This window comes from Macrobrachium nipponense, chromosome 25, assembly GCF_015104395.2.
Source record: "Macrobrachium nipponense isolate FS-2020 chromosome 25, ASM1510439v2, whole genome shotgun sequence".
NCBI lineage: Eukaryota > Metazoa > Arthropoda > Malacostraca > Decapoda > Palaemonidae > Macrobrachium > Macrobrachium nipponense.
Genome location: NC_087214.1, coordinates 73,846,703 through 73,865,785, shown reverse-complemented (window position 1 = coordinate 73,865,785; position 19,083 = coordinate 73,846,703). Strand labels below are relative to the sequence as shown.

Here is a 19,083-nt window from a genome sequence, read left to right as displayed (position 1 = left end):
CCGTTACAAGAAGGAAACCAGTTTCCTGCGATACATAACAGGTTTTGGAAAACAAAAGAGATATTGTACTACTAATGGCTTCTTTAGTGCTGGGCAAGTGATGGCATGAGTGAAGATTTGTGCAACATTGTCATCCGCTGAGGGATGAATTTTTCCAGGGTTTCAGTAACTATCATGGATAAGTTGTCAGCTTTTGCTATGACTTGATTCTTAGCATTAAATGCCTCTTAAATAATTTTGCTGAACGCCATATTAGTTACTGATAGCCATTCTCCGTCAGGTTAGACAGTGTTATCAGAAAGTCTCCTTTATGATTTGGATCCAGAGTTGAATATAGTTGAAAGTATTCTGGGGGTAAAATCTCATAAATTTTGTCATAATATCTAATGGGGGAGCAAAACTTCCCCTTTCTGTTTCTGCACGTTTGTCTGTCATATTTTGTACTAAGATCTAATGGGGGAGCAATGTTTCCCTTTTCTGCCGGTGTGTATTTGTGTGTGTCTGAAAAGAAGCTTTGGAGGAAGCAGTGGCCTGAGAGACATCATGGAGGAGATCGTTTCTCAGGCTTATTGTCAATCCACAAGCCCATAAGTTGATGAGTATTTGTAATCAAGAACGAGACAAAATACTTATCTTCCATCTTTCAAACAAACATTCTAGTCCTTTGAAACAATTAAATAAGACAAGGATACAAAGAACTTAATGCATTAGTGATCAGTTAACTTTGGGGGTAATAGTCATGAATACAGGCAAAAGAAATCAGGTAGCTATGACCTCCAAAGTGTCAGCCTTGATAGGTAAATGTGAGAAGCTTTACCATGTACATTGTATCATATATACTTGCTTTATGAAGCTCACCACAGCATGATGAAATTCAAAAACAGTTCTCTTTAGATGATTAAAGCAAGAGAAGGCAATATTAACCATGACAACATTACTGAGCATTTTATGGAACATCTTTAGTTGAGTTTGACGTGTTTCTGACTTTTGATTCACTTACACTGAATCAAAACAATGTCTGATTTGATAAAGAACCATGGACATCTTACTGTAGTTCAAAGAACCCTCCACCTTCCACCTACAAAGAGACCTTGCTATCTTCTCTATGGTTACTATTTTGGTAACTATTCCTCGAGCTGAAGGCATGACTCTGCCTCTGAAAGAATACTCAAAACACCCGTGAAGATCAGGAGTATGTACTATGAGTTCCTTTCCCTCCACAGTACTTCTAAGCTTTAAAATTGCATTATCATGTGATCACTAAAAAGCCAGTGTTGGCAACTTATCATATTCAGAGAACATTAATTAGTTTGATTCTGATGTACAATTTATATTGTGACCAATTCAGATTAATTAAAGGGCTGTCATAACTTAACTAGTCTGTTGAAAGAATAACTTACAAAGACGTTAACTTTGGGTAAGGACAAGTTTGGTGATCATCAGAGATTAGGTGATAGGGAAACAATGGACTGTGTTCTTAGGGGTTTGTTCAGAGTGGTATTAACTGCTAGAAGTCAAGAGTTAACCAGCACTGACTGTAGATTTTGTGAATAAATTGAACACAACATAAATCTTGTTCCTTGGAGGAGAAAACCACTGTCTAGATTAGTAGGACAGTAACAAAAAACAAAAAAATTGGTCAAGGCAAAAACAAGACAATGAAAAAAATGACAATTTGTCGAAAATTGCATTTTTCCTAACTATACAAACCTGAGGTCCTTTACATATAGTCCCTCCTCATGCCACCCCTCACTCTGCGTATTTTGCATGGGCCAAAAGCAAAAGTGATTTGTTTACCTCCCAGTCGGACAAGCAGTTAACTACCGTTCTCCCCTTGTTCGAAGCTTACGACCGTTCCAGCTGCCGCTAGCTACTTCCTATTGTTAAAGGACCTCAGGTTTGTATAGTTAGGAAAAATGCAATTTTCGACAAATTGTCATTTGTTCCGATACGTAATACAAACCATCGGTCCTTTAACAATAGGAAGACTCACTTCTTGGTGGGAGGAATCTGAGTCTTTTGATGAACAGACTGGTGTTCGTCCATCCCTGGAATGCCTCCCTGGTCATAAGGGCGAGGGAGGGATCCAAGCCTCTGTCCGATTGATCGGGGTGTGCACCGCAGGATCAATGGTCAGACCTCTGGGCCGAGTACTAAGAGAGAGGCAAGCGTATCTCTTCGTACCAGCAAGCAAGAACTTGTTCCTGTTTGCAAGAGGCAACATAAAGTATGGGTTGTCTCAAGCTGGCATCCACTTCCTCCCCCTTGTTGGAGGAAGTGGTGGATATACGCTCCTATCCCTAGTGAAAGGGATAGGATGGGGCTCTGTTGAGTAGCTCACCTGCATCTTGTCCTTATCCAGCAGGGTGACGACCGTGTCCCTCTAACCACAGGTAGAGGGGAAGAAAAAGATGGGAAGAGGAGCCAGTCACACTCTCATTCACTCATCCATTCTTATGGTCACACCAGGACTCGATGCTGTTCAGCCTGCGAGGGTCTGGGTTCGCTACACAACGTGTTGAGCAGCCACCACGGGTCCCAAGGAAAAAGATCCAAGGACCTGTGGGCAATATCCCGAAGGTAGAAGGAAGGGCATGTGGTCTGGTTGACCAGACCCCTGCCTTCAGTACCTGCGCCACGGAGAAGTTCTTGCGGACAAGGCAGCATCTCCTTCGCATCGAAGGCGGTGAAGTCCATTAGGGAGGGGATTGTGAACGACTCGAACCAATCGTAAGGGACCGAAGGGTTCTGAGTCTTCGCTACGAAGTTCGGTACGAAATAGAGCGTCACGGATCCCCATCCCCTGGATGCTTGACTTCGCAGGAGAAGTCATGCAGTTCCTCAGAGGAAAAGAAGGAAATAGTCGCATGACCTATCCCTCTTCTCTACTTCGGTGATGTCCAGTACCCATACTGGTCTGTCCGTTTGCCACGAAGTCTCTCGCATCCTCCTATCCCCATGCAGCGAAGTTCTCGGTAGTGGATAGGACACCGACACTCCATGGTGGGTGTCAATGGTATGGGTACTGTGACAAGCTATTAAAACGAAGTAATGATTGCTCTGTAACAACCGAACTAAGTCAACAGCGTAGTTCGTAACTGACTCGGCCGCTCTGACAGCTGCCGACTGACTGCGTTCGGTAGGAGGCAAGTTGTCAAAGCATCCGAGTAAGTCACGTGACCTTCGCCTTTAAAGGGTTATGCCGAGAGACCAAACAAATAATGTATTTGTTTGTCACCAATGCCGGACAGCGAGGTGATGATTCTCTTAAGGCATGTGCCCAACAGGCGAAAGTCAATTGCCTTCTAGAGACCGAGGTCCCTGAAGGTAAAACATCTCATGGTTGTTGAATCTCAGCTAAGGAGAAACAACACTATGTACCGTTGAAGACGAAGGTAGATATTGAATGCAACCTACGTCTTCACAGATGAATCGAGAGAAGGATTCTCAAGATTCATAACCTGTGCTTACAAATGACTGAAAACGCTAACCGCTATTTCATTGCTGTCCGGTGAGAAGTCGTAGTTGCAATGAAAGCGGGGCGTTCTTCAGTAATGAAAACACAGGGGAAAGCCGCCTGAAGAACTGCTTCTCATGGGCTGAACATTTGGAAGTAGAGCTGTCAGGTCGGAGAGTAGGCGATGTCTTCTGACACATCTCGTAATTCGGTTGAACAATGAACAATTGTACACCTACGAATAAGAGATATTTTGAAGACAAACTCAGATGTCTGCAAAATCATTCGCATTATCGCAGTGCGATGCAGCGGGAGACTTCTGTTACCGTGCGGTAAACAGAAAGATGAAAGAGTCCAAGAGATATCTCTGTTGAAAATTCTCGCAATGTCGAAGGCGATGGAATCTAGCGTCACAGCAGTAGATGGTCCTTCATTATTGCGAGAATCCCCGTTAATCAGAGACCTAAGTCCATGATTGTTGGGCAGAGATACGGTTCGGTAGTCAATCAAAGCAGGGCAGAGAGAGATACATGACCGTGCATATCGGAGGCCCAGCTGATACTGAGCTGCTATCAGGCAGTTCAATACGCAGTAGTTGAGCCTGAGCTCTCGCTGACTCGTCATCCTGAGTTGCCAGGTAATCCATTATTCCACGAAGGAATGCGTTCGGCTAGAACTACCGAGCATAAAAGATATGCTCGAGCAATTATATTTAGGCGAAACGAATTTCGGTAAATATAAAAGTTGAAATGGTGTTGTCGTGACAAAACTATAAGTATATAAAATTGAAACTGAAAACTCCTGGGAGGTTGCAGGCAACCCCGAGTTGCAGTTCAATTAGAATACTTCTCTTATAAGTCGCAATCCGTAGATTAACTAGGATATGCGCCTACCCCTCGGACAATTCAACTGCTTAGTAGAATCATGTCGCGAGGTTAATATACGTAGTATATTTGTAGGATTCTGAACAACGATCTCCATCCTAAATTCTTTCCTTCAAGAAAACAAAATAAGGATTGGAGATCGACCACCTTCGATCTCTATCAAAGAGAGTGAAGGAGAAGTCTTCCTCGAAGGAAAGCTTCAATGGTGAACAGAATACTAAGACGATAGTTCAAGCCAAACTGGATATTCCCGTCCGATCTTCTCTAGTCCAGGTTGGTCGCCTACTGTGAGATAGTTTCTTCAGCAGCAGTCTTCTTCCCAATGCTAGAAATTCCAGGAATTCGAGCATAGGCGAGGTTCCCGATTATCGTGTATATCGGGGATTCTCGTCTCGCTCACTTTGGACCGTGGTCTCGCGTAAGTGTTTGGAGATCGTAAAACTCGAACACTGAATGCGTTAGAAATTCCGTAGAATTCTAAGCAGTCTGCGAAACCCCCACCGAATTCGTCAAACGATATCGGCTGGTGGTCCTCTCGATTCCCGTAGAAATCGAGAATGGGGCAGGATTCCTCCTCAACGACCGGGGCTTACGTCAGGTAGGACCTAGGACCCGAAGGTCCCCCCGGTAGCGCAGTCCCGAACGTGGGATCCTACAGAGAAATCTCTGTAGGATCCCTCCCCTTTCCCTCGTAACCGTAAGGAGAGAGGGAATGGGGGAGGAATTGGATACTCGCTCGCCTTCCCAGTGGAACTAGCAGTTGGAGAAGAGTAGGAACAGCCATCGCCTTGCGGCGATGGCCTCTCAGAGTCTGGGAAAACGTATCGTCAGGAGAAAACGTTTTCCCGCGGAGGGTTACGAACTCTCACTGTAGGTAAGGGTCTGCCGCCACTGTGAACGTCGTCTGGGTGGGGCTGATCGACACCTGACAGGAGAGAGCCGATACCGTCCTTCGACTCATTCCAGTCCTCGTCGAGGTCGAAACCTCTCAGGAGGACCGAAGGAGTATTCAAATACGGTGTCCGAAGACACGTAGAAACGCCGCTGTCGCAGTAGAGGAGGTGGAAGTAGCTTGATCGACCGGCCAGAACTGAGAGAGCCTTCTTGTCCGGAGACGAGAGACTCTGGTTCGAGACAGAATCGGCAAGTTCCGATCGCGGCAGACCCACCGTCGGTTTGGGTTCCCTCTCGGGCCCCAAAACGACTCGAGCAGAGACGTGGGCTCTGCTGGTGGGAGCGGCAATCCTTCCGCAAGGTCATTATGCTGACGAATCAGCTTAATGACTTCTGCAAATTCCTCTGTATCTCGGGAGTAACCGTGTCTTGCGGAGTAGGACCGTCCAGTCCCTCCAACAAGAACAGATCCCGAGATACTCCTCCTTCAGAAGGAGGAACAGCGGCAGACCCCTGACGGTCGCCTCCAGCTACTTGCGCGTATGTCCTGGTCGGTCCTAGAACCGTGCCTGGTCCATACGGCGTCATAGCAGGATCGCGAGCGGCGCACCTCTCGCGATCACTCATAGGTACCTCGCTCCTCCCGGTGTAGCCCGAGGAGGTTGAAGGTACAGGAGAGGCAGACCTGACGCTCCCCCTAGCTCGCTGGCAGGACCAGCGTGCTTGGAGGGCTGCTGCTGATCGTCCACCCGCAGTGGCGATCGAGCAGCAGGCCTAGCCTTGCCGCTCGCCTGGGGCGAGAGGCTCGGCTGAGAACGTCGACGCTGATCTCTAGCGTCAGGCGAGCTGTTGCTGGTTACCGTCTCCGCCCGGTCCCGATGGGAGCGGCGTCAGGTGACCTGCTAGGCTCGTTGTCGCGGTGAGACCGGCGAGCGTCCTCTCGGCGCGTCGAGCCGCTGGTACCAGCCGTGGCTGGTACCGACGACCGCGGGGACCCCTTCCTCGCCTCAACCCGTGGCTGGTCAGCGACCGTCACGTCAACACGAGCAGCCAGCTGGTCGCTGCGAGAGCGTCCACTGGCCTAGCGAGAGTCGTCTGCACGACACTCGCCAGTCTTCTGCTCCGCGCTTCGGTCTTGGCGGCGAGCGAGCTCGAGTGTCAAGACTTTGGCTGGACGGTCTCCCGCGGGAGACCGTCCACTCGGTACTTCTCGCTAGCGAGAAGCCGAGGCGGATCCTGGTTTAGCGGCAGAACCGCTAGAACCAGGCGAGGAAGTGCCAGCCGAAGCTGGTACTCCTCTGGTCCCCGTCTTCTTCTCCTTGGTAGAAGAAAAGACGGGCCCTGTTCCCGAGGGAGCAGGAGGACCAGCAGAAGAGCTCCCCGAATCGCCGGAGCGAGACGGGCCCTTAGAAGGTCCCGAAGGAGCCTTCTTAGGGGGGGAAAACCCGGGTTACCAGCTGGTCGCTGCAAGAGCGGCCGCTGGCCTGGCAAGAGTCACCTGAGCGTCTCTCACCAGCCTTCTGCTCCGTGCCGCATCTTGGCGCCGAGCGAACTCTGGCGCCGAAACTTGGCTGCACGGTCTCCCGAGGGAGAACGTACACTCGGGATCTCTCGCGAACGACGAGACCGAGCCGGAACCTGGCGTAGCGGCATCGCCGCTAGCACCAGGCGAGGAAGTACCAGAGCTAACCGATACTCCTCTGGTCCCCGTCTATCTCTTCCTTACGGAAGGGGAGACGGGCCCCGCTCCCGAAGGAGCAGGAGGACCAGCAGAAGGACCCCCCGTCCCACCGGGGTGGGACGGGCCCTTAGAAGTTCCTGAAGGAGACTTCTTAGGGGGGAAGGCAGCCTTCTTCTTCTTCGGCTTATGGGCCTTAGAAGTCGAAGGGGAAGAGGCAGCAGCAGACGATGAAGACGAAGATGACAGCTTCCTCTTCTCCTCTTCCTCGTCAGCTCACGCAGGACAGTCGTCAGGTCCTCCATCCAGGCCGGAGCCGGGGCTATTGCCGAAGCAACACGGCCCGACTGCACCTGTCCGGAAGGACCTGGGACTGGGGAAGACACACCGTGGGCAGGACCAGCATGGACAGGCACAGGAACCGGGAGCGACAGGAACAGCAACCAGCTCAGGAGCGGCAGCGGTAGACCCAGAAGGGACAGCCAAGCCAACAGCGGGAATCACATCAGCGGCAGGTACGGCAGGCCCAGCGATCGCCTCGTAGAATCATCGGCAGCCAGCGGAACCTGGGTCCTGGCGGCCGGTCCAGGGGCGAGCTGCTGGAACAGCGGAAGTCTGGGGCAGGCAACACGAAGAAAACAGGCGGCGGCGGCAACCCCACCTCGGTACGGCTGCGGCCATAGTAGCGGCAGACGGCGTCATCGACACAGCATGGGGAGTGTAGACCAGGAGGGGGGGGGAGCAGCATAAGCAGCCGTGGTAGTAGTGGAGACCGCCCCAGACCTCGCTAGACGCTGCAGCAGCCCGTGGATGCTAGGCACGCCCTGCCTCCGCGGTGGTCCATACCTGTCCAAGGTCGTCTCCCACGGATGTAGCACCTGCGGTAACATAGATAGATTAGTAAGAGGGGTTCCCTCACGCACGGGGGGAAGACATGCCCCACCCCGAACTCAAGGAAGACCCCAAATACAAAATACAACGAAGAAGCTGAGCGGGGGGCAGGAAGGAAGACGAAGAATCGGATACCAAGGGAGTCGCGGGAGAGCTTTCCGACGACTTCCTGGCAGACCTTCGCTTCCCCTACCCCCGCACAGCACTGAAAAGTAATATGAAAATGAAACAGAATACTGCCCTTGCGATTCACTTCATAGAACTTAAAGGGGAAAAGATCAATTCCCGGGTAAGAACGGAAACTTGATCCAATAATATGATGCTATCATAAAATATATATGAAAATGAAACAGAATACTGCACTTGCGATTTCATTTTCACATAAAAAAATCGTAAGGATCAATTCCCGGGTAAGAACGAAAATTGATCCAAATTAAATTTCATGCAAATAAATAAATGAAAATGAAAAGAATATTGCAATTGCGAATCCACTTTCATTGCATTCTATTATACAAAATTAAAAGGCTCGTGCCGAGCGCAATCACACTCTCGGTAATGAACGCACAGGGCAAAAATATAATGAAAAGAGTACTTACATTTTTCAATTACACACTTTCGCCCAAAATACATGACTCGGCGCGAGCGCGCCCGCCCTCGGCACCGAGACATAATTCAAGGGTTCAATTCATGAAAAGAGAGGAAATCGCCGCATCTACGGCGATAACTCCATGTTGGTTCATAATTAAGTAATGAAAATGAAAACAGTGTACTTACAGTTTCATTTTCAAGTCAAACAAACCATTAGTAGAAAACACAATATAAACAAAGCATACGACGATGAAGCGGGCAGAGAGCGATGACGAACACGTCCTTCACCCCCGCGGCCGAAAGCAAAAGTGATTTGTTTACCTCCCAGTCGCGCGGCGCGCGACTGTCGGACAAGCAGTTAACTACCGTTCTCCCCTTGTTCGAAGCTTACGACCGTTCCAGCTGCCGCTAGCTACTTCCTATTGTTAAAGGACCGATGGTTTGTATTACGTATCGGAACAAACAACAAATTGATAAGAATCAGGCTACCTAATTTCAAGGCAGAACAACAGTGCTTACCTGTTGTTGTTCTAAATACTCTCTGAGAGCGAGTCTCTTTTCCTGCAGCCGTTGCAAACGCAACTGTTCCTCCTTTTGTGCGTTGAGTGTGTCGTCCTCCAACTTATCGTCGCTAATAATGTCCCTAATGTTCCGGCGCAAATTCTTCACTTTGGGCTTGACACTCAGGCCAGTGGCGGCCCCACTACGTCTCCTCATCTTGCGCCTGCGGGCCTCTTCGTCGTCGTCCGAGTTGTCCTCATCGCCGGAGGACCTGCCGTCCTCTCTCTTTTTCTTCCAATCCTTGTCATTGTCCTCCTTCTCGTCGTCTGAGGAGGCTCTGCACTTTCTCTTTATTTTGGGGGCTGGGGCGGAAAGGTCGGTGGACCCACTGACATGCCGTCTTTTCGCCTTTAGTCTTTTCGTTTTGTGTTCCTCGTCTTCGTCCTCCCCATCGCTCCCACCCTTCTTACACTCCCTATCCGACCCCACGTCCTCCAAGGGATCAACGGGTGTCTTCGCATTCTCATTAATACTGTCCTCCTCTTTATTTGTACATATTTCTTCCCCATCGTCACACCTAAGAACATCATTCAGCTGGGGACCACTCTCCTCCCTTTCCTTGCCCGCGGGGCTCGCACTCCCCTCGCATTCCTTCGGGCTCCCCACCACGCCCCCCTGATCCCCACTCACTGTTTCGCCAATCACTTCACTGGGCTCGGCATTGCCGCCACACACAACCAGGCCTTCGGGATTGTCTGGGGAAGTTCTCTCACTATTGACAAAAGCACCATTATTTCCCTCATGATCCTCAAAGGTCTGTGTCTCCATTGGTTCACTGTCATTTTCTAGGGGGTTCACTTCTGTCAGGCGCTGGTCCCCGGGGTCCCCACTGTTCCCATCTTCATTTTCAACACAGTATTCTCCCCCGAGGGGATCCTCACTCAATGGGTCAACTTCGTTATTAAAAGTGCCTTTGTTTTCCGAACCCTCAAAGTCCCCCATCACCACCTCGTCTCCATGCATACTTTCTGTGATCACGTCCGACTGGTCCCACTGGTACTGTTCAGTGGGCATTTGCCCTCCAACATCGTCAGGGAGCAACGGGTCTGCTTCTGGTTCGTCGGGAACCTCAGCAGACCACTCTATGTTTTCTTCTTCATTATCTTTCAACTGCTCCATTTTGTACTCGTTATCAAAGGTTCTGGAAAGACAAAAGAAAAGAGTTAAATTATCTGGAAAGCTAAAGAAAAAGGAGTTAAAGGTATTTCTGAATATCATCTGAATGAAATCACCATATAATTACAAGAAATGGTAATTAAAAAATTCTAAACATTATCAAAATTGGAATCACCATCATAAATACAAGAAAAAAGAAGTATTTCTTAATATGATCACAGATGAAATCACCATATATAACTACAAGAAAAGTAATTTACAAATTATGAACATTATCAGAAATGGAATCGCTATCATAATAACAAGTATCCTGAATACAAATAATTCATTTTCCTTTGGTTGACTATTACCAATGGGGGTAGAATCACATGGGCTTAATGTATGCATGAAACTGCAATCATAGAAACAGATATGCATTTGGAACAACTTCGCCAAGCTGGAAACGTACACCAATGAACAACATTTCAAGGTATCCAGTGTCACAACTGTAGCAGTCATAAGCAAATAATCAAAGAAGTCATAAGCAAATAATCAAAGGAGTCATAAGCAAATAATCAAAGGAAGCCCTTGAAATAATTTACAGTGATATACTTTATTCATAAATGACCCAGCAGTTCTCAAAACACGGAAAGTATGTCTGGAAAAATGGCTAAACAAGCCAAAGGGACAAAATAAATTGAAAATCCATGAGCAAACACCTTATGACCAAAAAACTTTTTGCATATTTTAGAGCAAAAATGCCCTGTCTGTTATAAATCACACACAAATATGTGATACCAGGAAAACATATTGTAAAGATTCTCATGGAAATAACAGAAGAGCTACAGTAAAATGAGACAGATAAGAAGACCTAATGGCCCCGTTGGAACAAAGTCCTGATAGTGAAAGGAGGTTTTAAGAGAGTCAAGTCTTTGGAGTGAAAAGATGGAATTGGTACCTGATTCTGAGACAGATGAAGAAGATCAAAGAACATCCAGCTTCAAAAGGAAAGAACACAGATAATATAATGACAACGAGAAGAAAGGCAAGGAATTCAGAAGTAAAGTCAAGAAGTCTGGATAAAAATTGTCCGTTGAAAACTGAATAAAAAAGAAGAATGGTAGAAACTTCTATAACAAGGAATATAATGTAGGAGATATAAGATAAATAAAGGAAAGGTGATGCTCAATAATGTAATGTGTATAGAGGAGGCAGACAGCTGGAGAACAGATGAAAGTCTGGTGAGCGCTGGAAGAAGCAATAAAATAAGAAGGTCAATTAACAACTGTCAGGTACTACGCTTCAAGCTGGGAGGAACAGATTAATGAAGTGATTGTTGGGATGAACAACTACAGAAGAAATCAGGAAATTAATCATGTTGCAAAGTCCAATACCTTGAGAAGGCTTTTGACAAAAATACCAAAACAATCAAGTAATTATTCACAGGAAAAGATGCATCTATTAAAGGAATATGTATACAGAGATGCCATCTATGTACTGCATACAGATGATCTGATGTTTGATCATAGCAGAATCAAAGAATTCTTCAATATGTTTAAAACATGGAGGAGTAGACGGGAGATAAAGCAAGACCATGGCGACCAGATAAGGAAGCAAAAGAGGTTGGAATCTGGAAAGTGGTCACGCAGTTTCTGTCAGCAAGGAGTTAAGGTCAATGTAAAACTGCACATCGAAAGCAACAGATGGCACCAAGACACTCATTCTACAAAGTTCAATGGTGTAAGGGAGTTTTTGATGCCTAGGGAAGGGTGAGGAGATAAAGGAGTTAGAAGCAGACTATATCTCATGGAGGAAAAAGACTACGAAGTACTGTCGAACATTTCCGATACCTTGGTAACAGACTGGATTGTGAGACCAATGGTGAGATGGTAATAAAAAAAATAAAAGTACCGATAAATGAGGATATCTCATTACCAACCACAGCAAAAATTTATGACATTTACACGATACATTCCTGTATGACAGAAAATGTTTGCTAGTGAAACATAGAGTCACATCTAGAGTGAACTGGGATTGCTGTACTGCAAATGAGCCTGGAACTGAGAGCTATGGTGCTCAGAGGCCATTAAAAAGACCACAATCTGAGAGACTACTATGATTAGATATGATCTGAAGGGATGAGAAGCAGTACCTCAGAGAAGTGATGGATGCAGAGAAGAGACAATGACCCTCAGGACGGCTGAGAGAATTAGGGAGAAAGAGCTCCGATGGGAATTCATTCAGAAATGCCCCTTAGAATCAGTGATAACAATTGTCTCTCATCACCAATTCAGTTTTCCAAAACACCACTTATGACATAAATAAGACATGAATCACTGAAGTCAGCCAGAATATTTTCAAGAATTTGCAAATTGCAGGATGACACACCATACATTTCATTTAGTTATCTATGCCTTGATAAAAGGAATAAAAAAAGATGCAAAAAGAAGAGCCGAAAGACAAGAATCCCTCATGGGAATCAAAGGGTAAGCAAAAAACATTATCAACGATACAAAGAAATCAAGATCATCCATCTTTGGAAATGACAAATGGCACATATTTAGTATAAATTTTCTTGGCAAATGACAATGTCAAATACAATACTGTAGTCAAGGCTTTCGAATGATTACACACAATATCCTTCACCTGTGAATGATAACTAAAGACAGCCATCAACTTAATTTGGCTAATCTGCAAATTACCATTATCTGGCTACATACTCCACACTACACTACACTAAATCACTGAGATTTCCCACAGCTAACTACAGCAAAATGAATAAAAATATGAGACAATAGAATCAACTGGTTAACCATTCCATGGCAAATCAGATATCTGTCCATAAACCAGGTAATGCGTCTACAGCTACTGAAAGATCTGCCTTGGATAAAATTAATGAGGCCGTTCAACAAGACAGCATTCTATGGTCCTTTACCCAAGGAAATGAAGTCGAAAACAATCACCAAAGTTTACCCGAAACTAAAGTCTACATATTGGCAGCCACAGATTACCTGTATGGGTAAAAATGCCATGTTTGCTTGTGAAATTGGAAAGCATGTCCTTTTTAACAATAAACAGCAACATAGGAATCAAGCACTATCCAGCAAGGATGCATCTTCAGGAGTTTAGCATACATAGAGATTCTATGGGACTAGCGTCCATTCAAACTGGCATCCAAAGGCAAAGGAGATGCACAGGGTTTTTTTCCTGTAAAATACAAAGATATGACAATTTGTCCAAAATTGCATTTTTCCTAACTATACAAACCTGAGGTCCTTTTACAATAGGAAGGTACTAGCGGCAGCGGCAGCTGGATAGGTCGTAAGCTTTCGAACAAGGGGTTCGGTAGTTAACTGCTTGTCCGACAGGCGCGCGCGCGACTGGGAGGTAAACAAATCACTTTTGCTTTTGGCCCAAGCAAAAACTGCAGAGTGAGGGGTGGCATGAGGTGGGGCTATGTGTAAAAGGACCTCAGGTTTGTATAGTTAGGAAAAATGCAATTTTGGACAAATTGTCATTTGTTCCGACACGGCATACAAACCTTCGGTCCTTTTACAATAGGAAGACTCACTTCTTGGTGGGTGGAATCTGAGTCTTTTGTGAACAGACTGGTGTTCGCCCAACCTTGGAAGCCTCCCTGGTCGTAAGAGCGAGGGAGGGATCCAAGCCTCTGTCCGATTGATCGGGGTGTGCACCGCAGGATCAATGGTCAGACCTCTGGACCGAGTACTAAGAGAGAGGCAAGCGTATCTCTTCGTACCAGCAATGTAAGAACTTGTTCCTGTACAGGAGCAAATATAAAGTCATGGATTTGACTCCTGTAGGCATCCACTTCCCCCCCCTTGTAGGAGGAAGTGGTGGATATTCTGCTCCTCTCCCTAGTGAAAGGGATAGGATGGGGCTCTGTCATATAGCTCACCGGCATCTCGTCCTTATCCAGCAGGGTGATGACCGTATCCCTCTACCCACAGGTAGAGGGTAGAAAAAGATAGAAAGAGAAGCCAGTCACTTTCTCATTTACTATCTATTCATACAGTCACACCAGGACTCGATGCTGTTCAGCCTGCTAGGGTCTGGTTAGCTAGACGACGTGTTGAGCAGCCACCACGGGTCCTAAGGAAACCGATCCAAGGACCTGTGGGCAATATCCAAAAGGTATAAGGAAGGTGCCGGTGGTCTGGTTGTACCAGACCCCTGCCTTCCATACCTGCGCCACGGAGAAGTTCTTACGAAACGCCAACGAGGGGCCAATACTTCTGACTTCGTGAGCTCTCGGACGGGACGTACGGATGTCGTCACTACCATCAGCCTCATACGCCCTCCTGATGACCTCACGCAGCCAGGACGAAAGAGTGTTCTTTGATACTTCTTTCTTGGTGACCCCGGTGCTAACGAAGAGGCGTCGACACTCAGGCCCGAGGTGTCGAGTTCTCTTCAGATAGCGCCGTAGCGTCCTCCCAGGACAAAGCAGCATCTCATCCGTATCATTATCGGCATGAAGTTCCCGTACTCTCTTCGCCGATGCCAGGTCCAGGCAACGAAGAGGGGCTTGTGAGTTCCCTGGGTGGGCAAGACCTTTCGAAGCTCCTCCTAAGTAAGGAGATCTCGAACGAGTTCGAGATGTCCAATCCCGTCAGTTTCAGGACGAGCGTCAAGGCGGCTCTGTATCCTTGACTGTGGGAACTGAGAGGAGCTTCTCTCGGCGAAGAAAAACGAGGAAATCCGCTACCTGCTGAAGAGTGGCTCTGAGAGGAAATAGGCCCCGTCTACGACACCAACCACAGAAGACGGCCGACTTCCCCTGGTACACAGCTGCAGAGGACTGACGGATGTTTCCAGCCATCTCTGTTGCTGCGCTACGAAAAAGCCTCTCGTTCGCAAGAGATGTTGGATAACAGCCAGCCGTGAAGACGTAGGGACTGGACTGCTCGGTGGTACCGCTCGACGTGTGGCTGGGCGAGAAGGTTGTGCCAAGGGGGAATCTCTCTCGGTTCTCTTGCGAGAAGAGCCAGCAGGTCCGGATACCAAATGGCCTGTGGCCATTTGGGAGCCATCAGGATCATCCTGAGATTCGGGGTGACCAGTGCTCGACTGATCACCTTGCGAATCAGGGTGAACGGGGGAAAGGCATAGGCGAAAAGGTTGTCCCACGGGTGTTGAAGAGCCTCCTCTGCAGCTGCCCATGGGTCCGGCACGGCCGAGAAGAACACCTGGAGCTTCCTGTTGTGCCGGGTGGCGAACAGATCCTCGACTGGTCGCCCCCACAGGTCGAAGAGCCTTTCCGCCACGTCCTGGTGTAGAGACCATTCGGTCCCTATCCCTCCCTTGATCCCGACGGCTGTGAGCGTGTCTGCTACTACATTCCTTCCCTGAATGTAGCGTGCCGACAGCTCTATTGAGTGTGCCTCGGCCCACTCGTGCACCTGCCGAGTCAACTGGTACAACGGGAGAGACACTAGGCCCCCCCTGTTTGTTGACGTAAGCCACCACCGTGGTGTTGTCGCACATCAACACCACTGAGTGTCCCATCAAGCGGTCCTGGAACTCTTGGAGAGCGAGGAACGCTGCCTTGAGTTTCAGTACATTGATGTGAAGGTGCTTGTCGTTCTCGTACCACACTCCTGAAGTCAGCAACTCCTCCAGGTGTGCGCCCCATCCCTCGGTCGATGCGTCTGAGAGCAGCTGCATGTCCGGGGGGAGAGTGCGCAGAGGCACTCCTCTTAAGAGGTTCCTGTCGTCCAGCCACCAGGCTAGGTCCTGCCTCACCTCCTGTGTCAGTGACAATGGAAAGCTTGGGGGATCCGTCGCCTGTGACCAACTCTCTTTAGTCTCCCTGAAGAGACCGCAGGTGAAGACGCCCGTTCGGGACTGTCTTCCCGAGTGACGACAGGTGGTCCGATCACGACTTGCCATCGCTGAGGCTACCCGTTCCTGCCGAGACAGGAACTGGTTGGCTGCCTCCCTGAATTTGCTAATCCGCGAGTCTGCGGGGAAGACTCGCCCTGCTACCGTGTCGATCAGCATACCCAGGTACTTCATCCTCTGCTTGGGCTCGAGATCGGACTTTTCGAAGTTTCACAACGATCCCCAGATCGTGACAGAACTCGAGCAGTCGATCCCTGTCCTGTAGCAACTGCGAGCGGGAGCTCGCCAGGACTAACCAATCGTCGAGATACCCCATCAGACGTATCCCGTGCGAATGGGCCCAAGCAGACACCAGAGTGAACACTCGCGTGAACACCTGTGGGGCGGTTGAGAGACCGAAGCAAAGTGGCCTGAACTGGTACACCGTCCCGTCGAGGATGAAGCGGAGGTACTTTCTGGAGGACTGATGAATGGGTATTTGGAAATACGCATCTTCAAGTCCACTGAAAGCATGAAATCGTTCTCCCTGATAGAGTCGAGCACTGAGCGTGCCGTCTCCATCGTGCACCGGGTCTGGCGAACAAACCGGTTTCAGGGGAGAGAGATCTATCACCGGGCGCCAGCCTCCCGTAGACTTTTCCACCAGGAAGAGTCGACTGTAAAAGCCCGGTGATTGATCCGTGACGATTTCTACAGCTCTCTTGCTCAGCATGGTCTTGATCTCCTGTCTCAATGCTACGTCCTTCGATGCCCCTGGAACGTACGCCTGCTGTTGGACCGGGTTGGAGGTGAGGGGTGACCGAGATTCGAAGGGTAATAGATCTCCCTCCCGAAGGACATCTACAATCCAGGTCTCGGCGCCGTAGCGCTGCCAAGTTGCCCAATGGCTGGCCAGGCACCCCCCACTTCCGGCAGCAGGTGAGGGGGAACGCCGTCCCTAGCGTTTCCCCCCTTTCTTCGACTTCCTCCCAGAGCCTCCACGGAGGAGGAGGGCTGGGAGGAGGGCTGGTTACGGCTCCCCTTACTAGAAGTCGAAGAAGACAGAGTCATTCCACGGGGCTTCGACGCAGCTACCGTCTTAGCCACCGAGGAAGCGCTAGCCGAGCCGTTAGACTTGGCCGCAGTCCAAGGCTGCCCAGAGGCCTTCGAGACTGCCTGGTGAACCAGACGGTCACTGTCGTCAGTGCGCCGTCTGTCCACCGCAGCGTCCACCATCTTTCCTGGGAAGAGAGACGTGGAACTCCGTAAAGGTCCGTTGCGAAGTCCCAACGCCGCTTCACGCCCGGCCGCCCTGGAAACCCGAGTAAGGACAGCGTCCCTTCGTCGGAGAACCAGGTTGGCCCACAGGTTCACCGTCTGGTGGGCAAGGAAGGAGATGGCTCCTCCCCCAGACTGGCAAAAGTCTCCTGAAGGCCGAGTCATCTTCGGGAGAAATTCCCCCGGAGTTGGCTGCGACCTTAGATACTGTGAGGGACCACAGATCTAGCCAGGAGACGGCCTGGAAAGCTGCCATGGCGGTAGATTCCAGGCCGAATGTCTCTTGCTGCGAGAACCACAGGTTCTCGGACAGGAGCTGCTGCAGAGACACACCCGAAGTCAGCCTGGCTAACTCCGGGTTTCACCTGTTTGGGCGGCATCGGGTCTTCAGATGGCACGTAAAAAACGCCGCTGTCGCCGCAGAGGAGGTGGAAGCAGCTTGCTCGACCTGCCAGACTTGAGCGAGCCGTCTTGTCCGGAGACAAGCGATTCAACCTGGTCCAGCACTGAGTCCGGCAGCTCAGAACGCGGCAAACCCACCGTCGGTCTGGGTTCCCTCTTCGGGCCCCAGAACGACTCGAGCCAGGACGTGGGCTCGGATGGTGGGAGCAGCGATCCTTCCGTGAGGTCGTTGTGCTGACGAATCAGCGCAATAACCTCGCAAAGTTCCTCTGGATCTCAGGAGTGACTGCTTCCTGCGGAGTTGGACCGTCCAGTCCCTCAACAGGGGCAACTCCCGAGACCCTCCTCCCTCAAGGAGAGGAACAGCGACAGACCCCTCTCGGTCTGCTCCAACCACCTGTGCGTACGACCTGGCTGGTCCGAGAACCGTGCCTGGTACGTACGACGCCGTGGTGGGATCCTGAGGGGCGCACCCCTCACGATCACTCCTCAATACCTCGCCCCTCCCGGTGTAATCCGAGGAGGTTGAAGGTGTGGAAGAGGCAGACCTGACGCTCCCTCCTCGCTCGCTGGCAGAACCAGCGGGCTTGGAAGACTGCAGGCGATCGCCAACCCGCGGTGGCGATCGAGCTGCAGACCTAGTCGAGCCGTCTCGCTGTGGAGAACGGCTGGACCGAGAACAGCGGCTCCGGTCTCGTGTGTCAGAGGAGCTGGTGCTGGTCGCCGTACCCGATCGCTCTCTGTGAGAGTGACGGTCAGGCGACCGGCGAGCTCCACTGTCACGGTGAGATCGGTGCGTATCCTCACGGTGCGTCAGTTCGCTGGTACCAGCCGTGGCTGGTGCCGGCGAACGGGGGGACCTCTTCCCCGCCTCAGCCCGTGGCCGGTCATGGACCGTCACGTCCGCCCGGGTAGCCAGCTGCTCGCCGCGAGAGCGAGAGCTGGTCTGGTGAGAGTCGCGTGAGCGGCTGTCACCAGTCTTCCGCTCCGTGCCGTGAACCTGACGCTGAGCGAACTCAGAGGTCTGGTTCCTGGCTGCACGGTCGCTGGTAAGCGACCGTACACTCGGTACCTCTCGCGAACGAGAGGCCGAGACGGACCCTGCTGCTGTGGCCGAACCACTGACAGCAGGTGAGGAAGTGCCGGTGTTAGCCGGCACTCCTCTGGTCCCCGTAGTCTTCTTCCTTGCGGAAGAAGAGACGGGTCCTGCCCCCGAAGGAGCTGGGTGACCAGCGGAAGAACCCCCGTCTCACCAGAGCGAGACGGGCCCTTAGAAGTTCCCGAAGGAGACTTCTTAGGGGGGGGGAGGCGACCTTCTTCTTCTTCGGCAGGGGAGCCTTAGAAGACGAAGGGGAAGAGGCGGCAGACGACGACGAAGACGAAGAAGACGATGAAGACGACGACGACACCTTCCTCCTCTTCTTCTTCTTCTTCGTCAACCTTCTCATGACAGACGTCAGATCTGTCATCCAGAGCGGAGCCGGGGCTGCTGTTGCCGAAGCAACAGGGCC

The 19,083-nt window shown here is 49.9% G+C and overlaps 1 protein-coding gene across 1 annotated transcript in view; it reads right to left on the bottom strand.

The window, feature by feature from the left end:
- Positions 1–19,083, bottom strand: part of LOC135199536 (uncharacterized) — a 71,241-nt gene that overhangs the window by 46,946 nt on the left and 5,212 nt on the right. Inside the window, exon 2 of the mRNA XM_064227679.1 lies at positions 8,912–10,094. Within this exon, the coding sequence (XP_064083749.1) occupies positions 8,912–10,094 (1,183 nt within the window). The remainder of the gene's footprint in view (positions 1–8,911; positions 10,095–19,083) is intronic.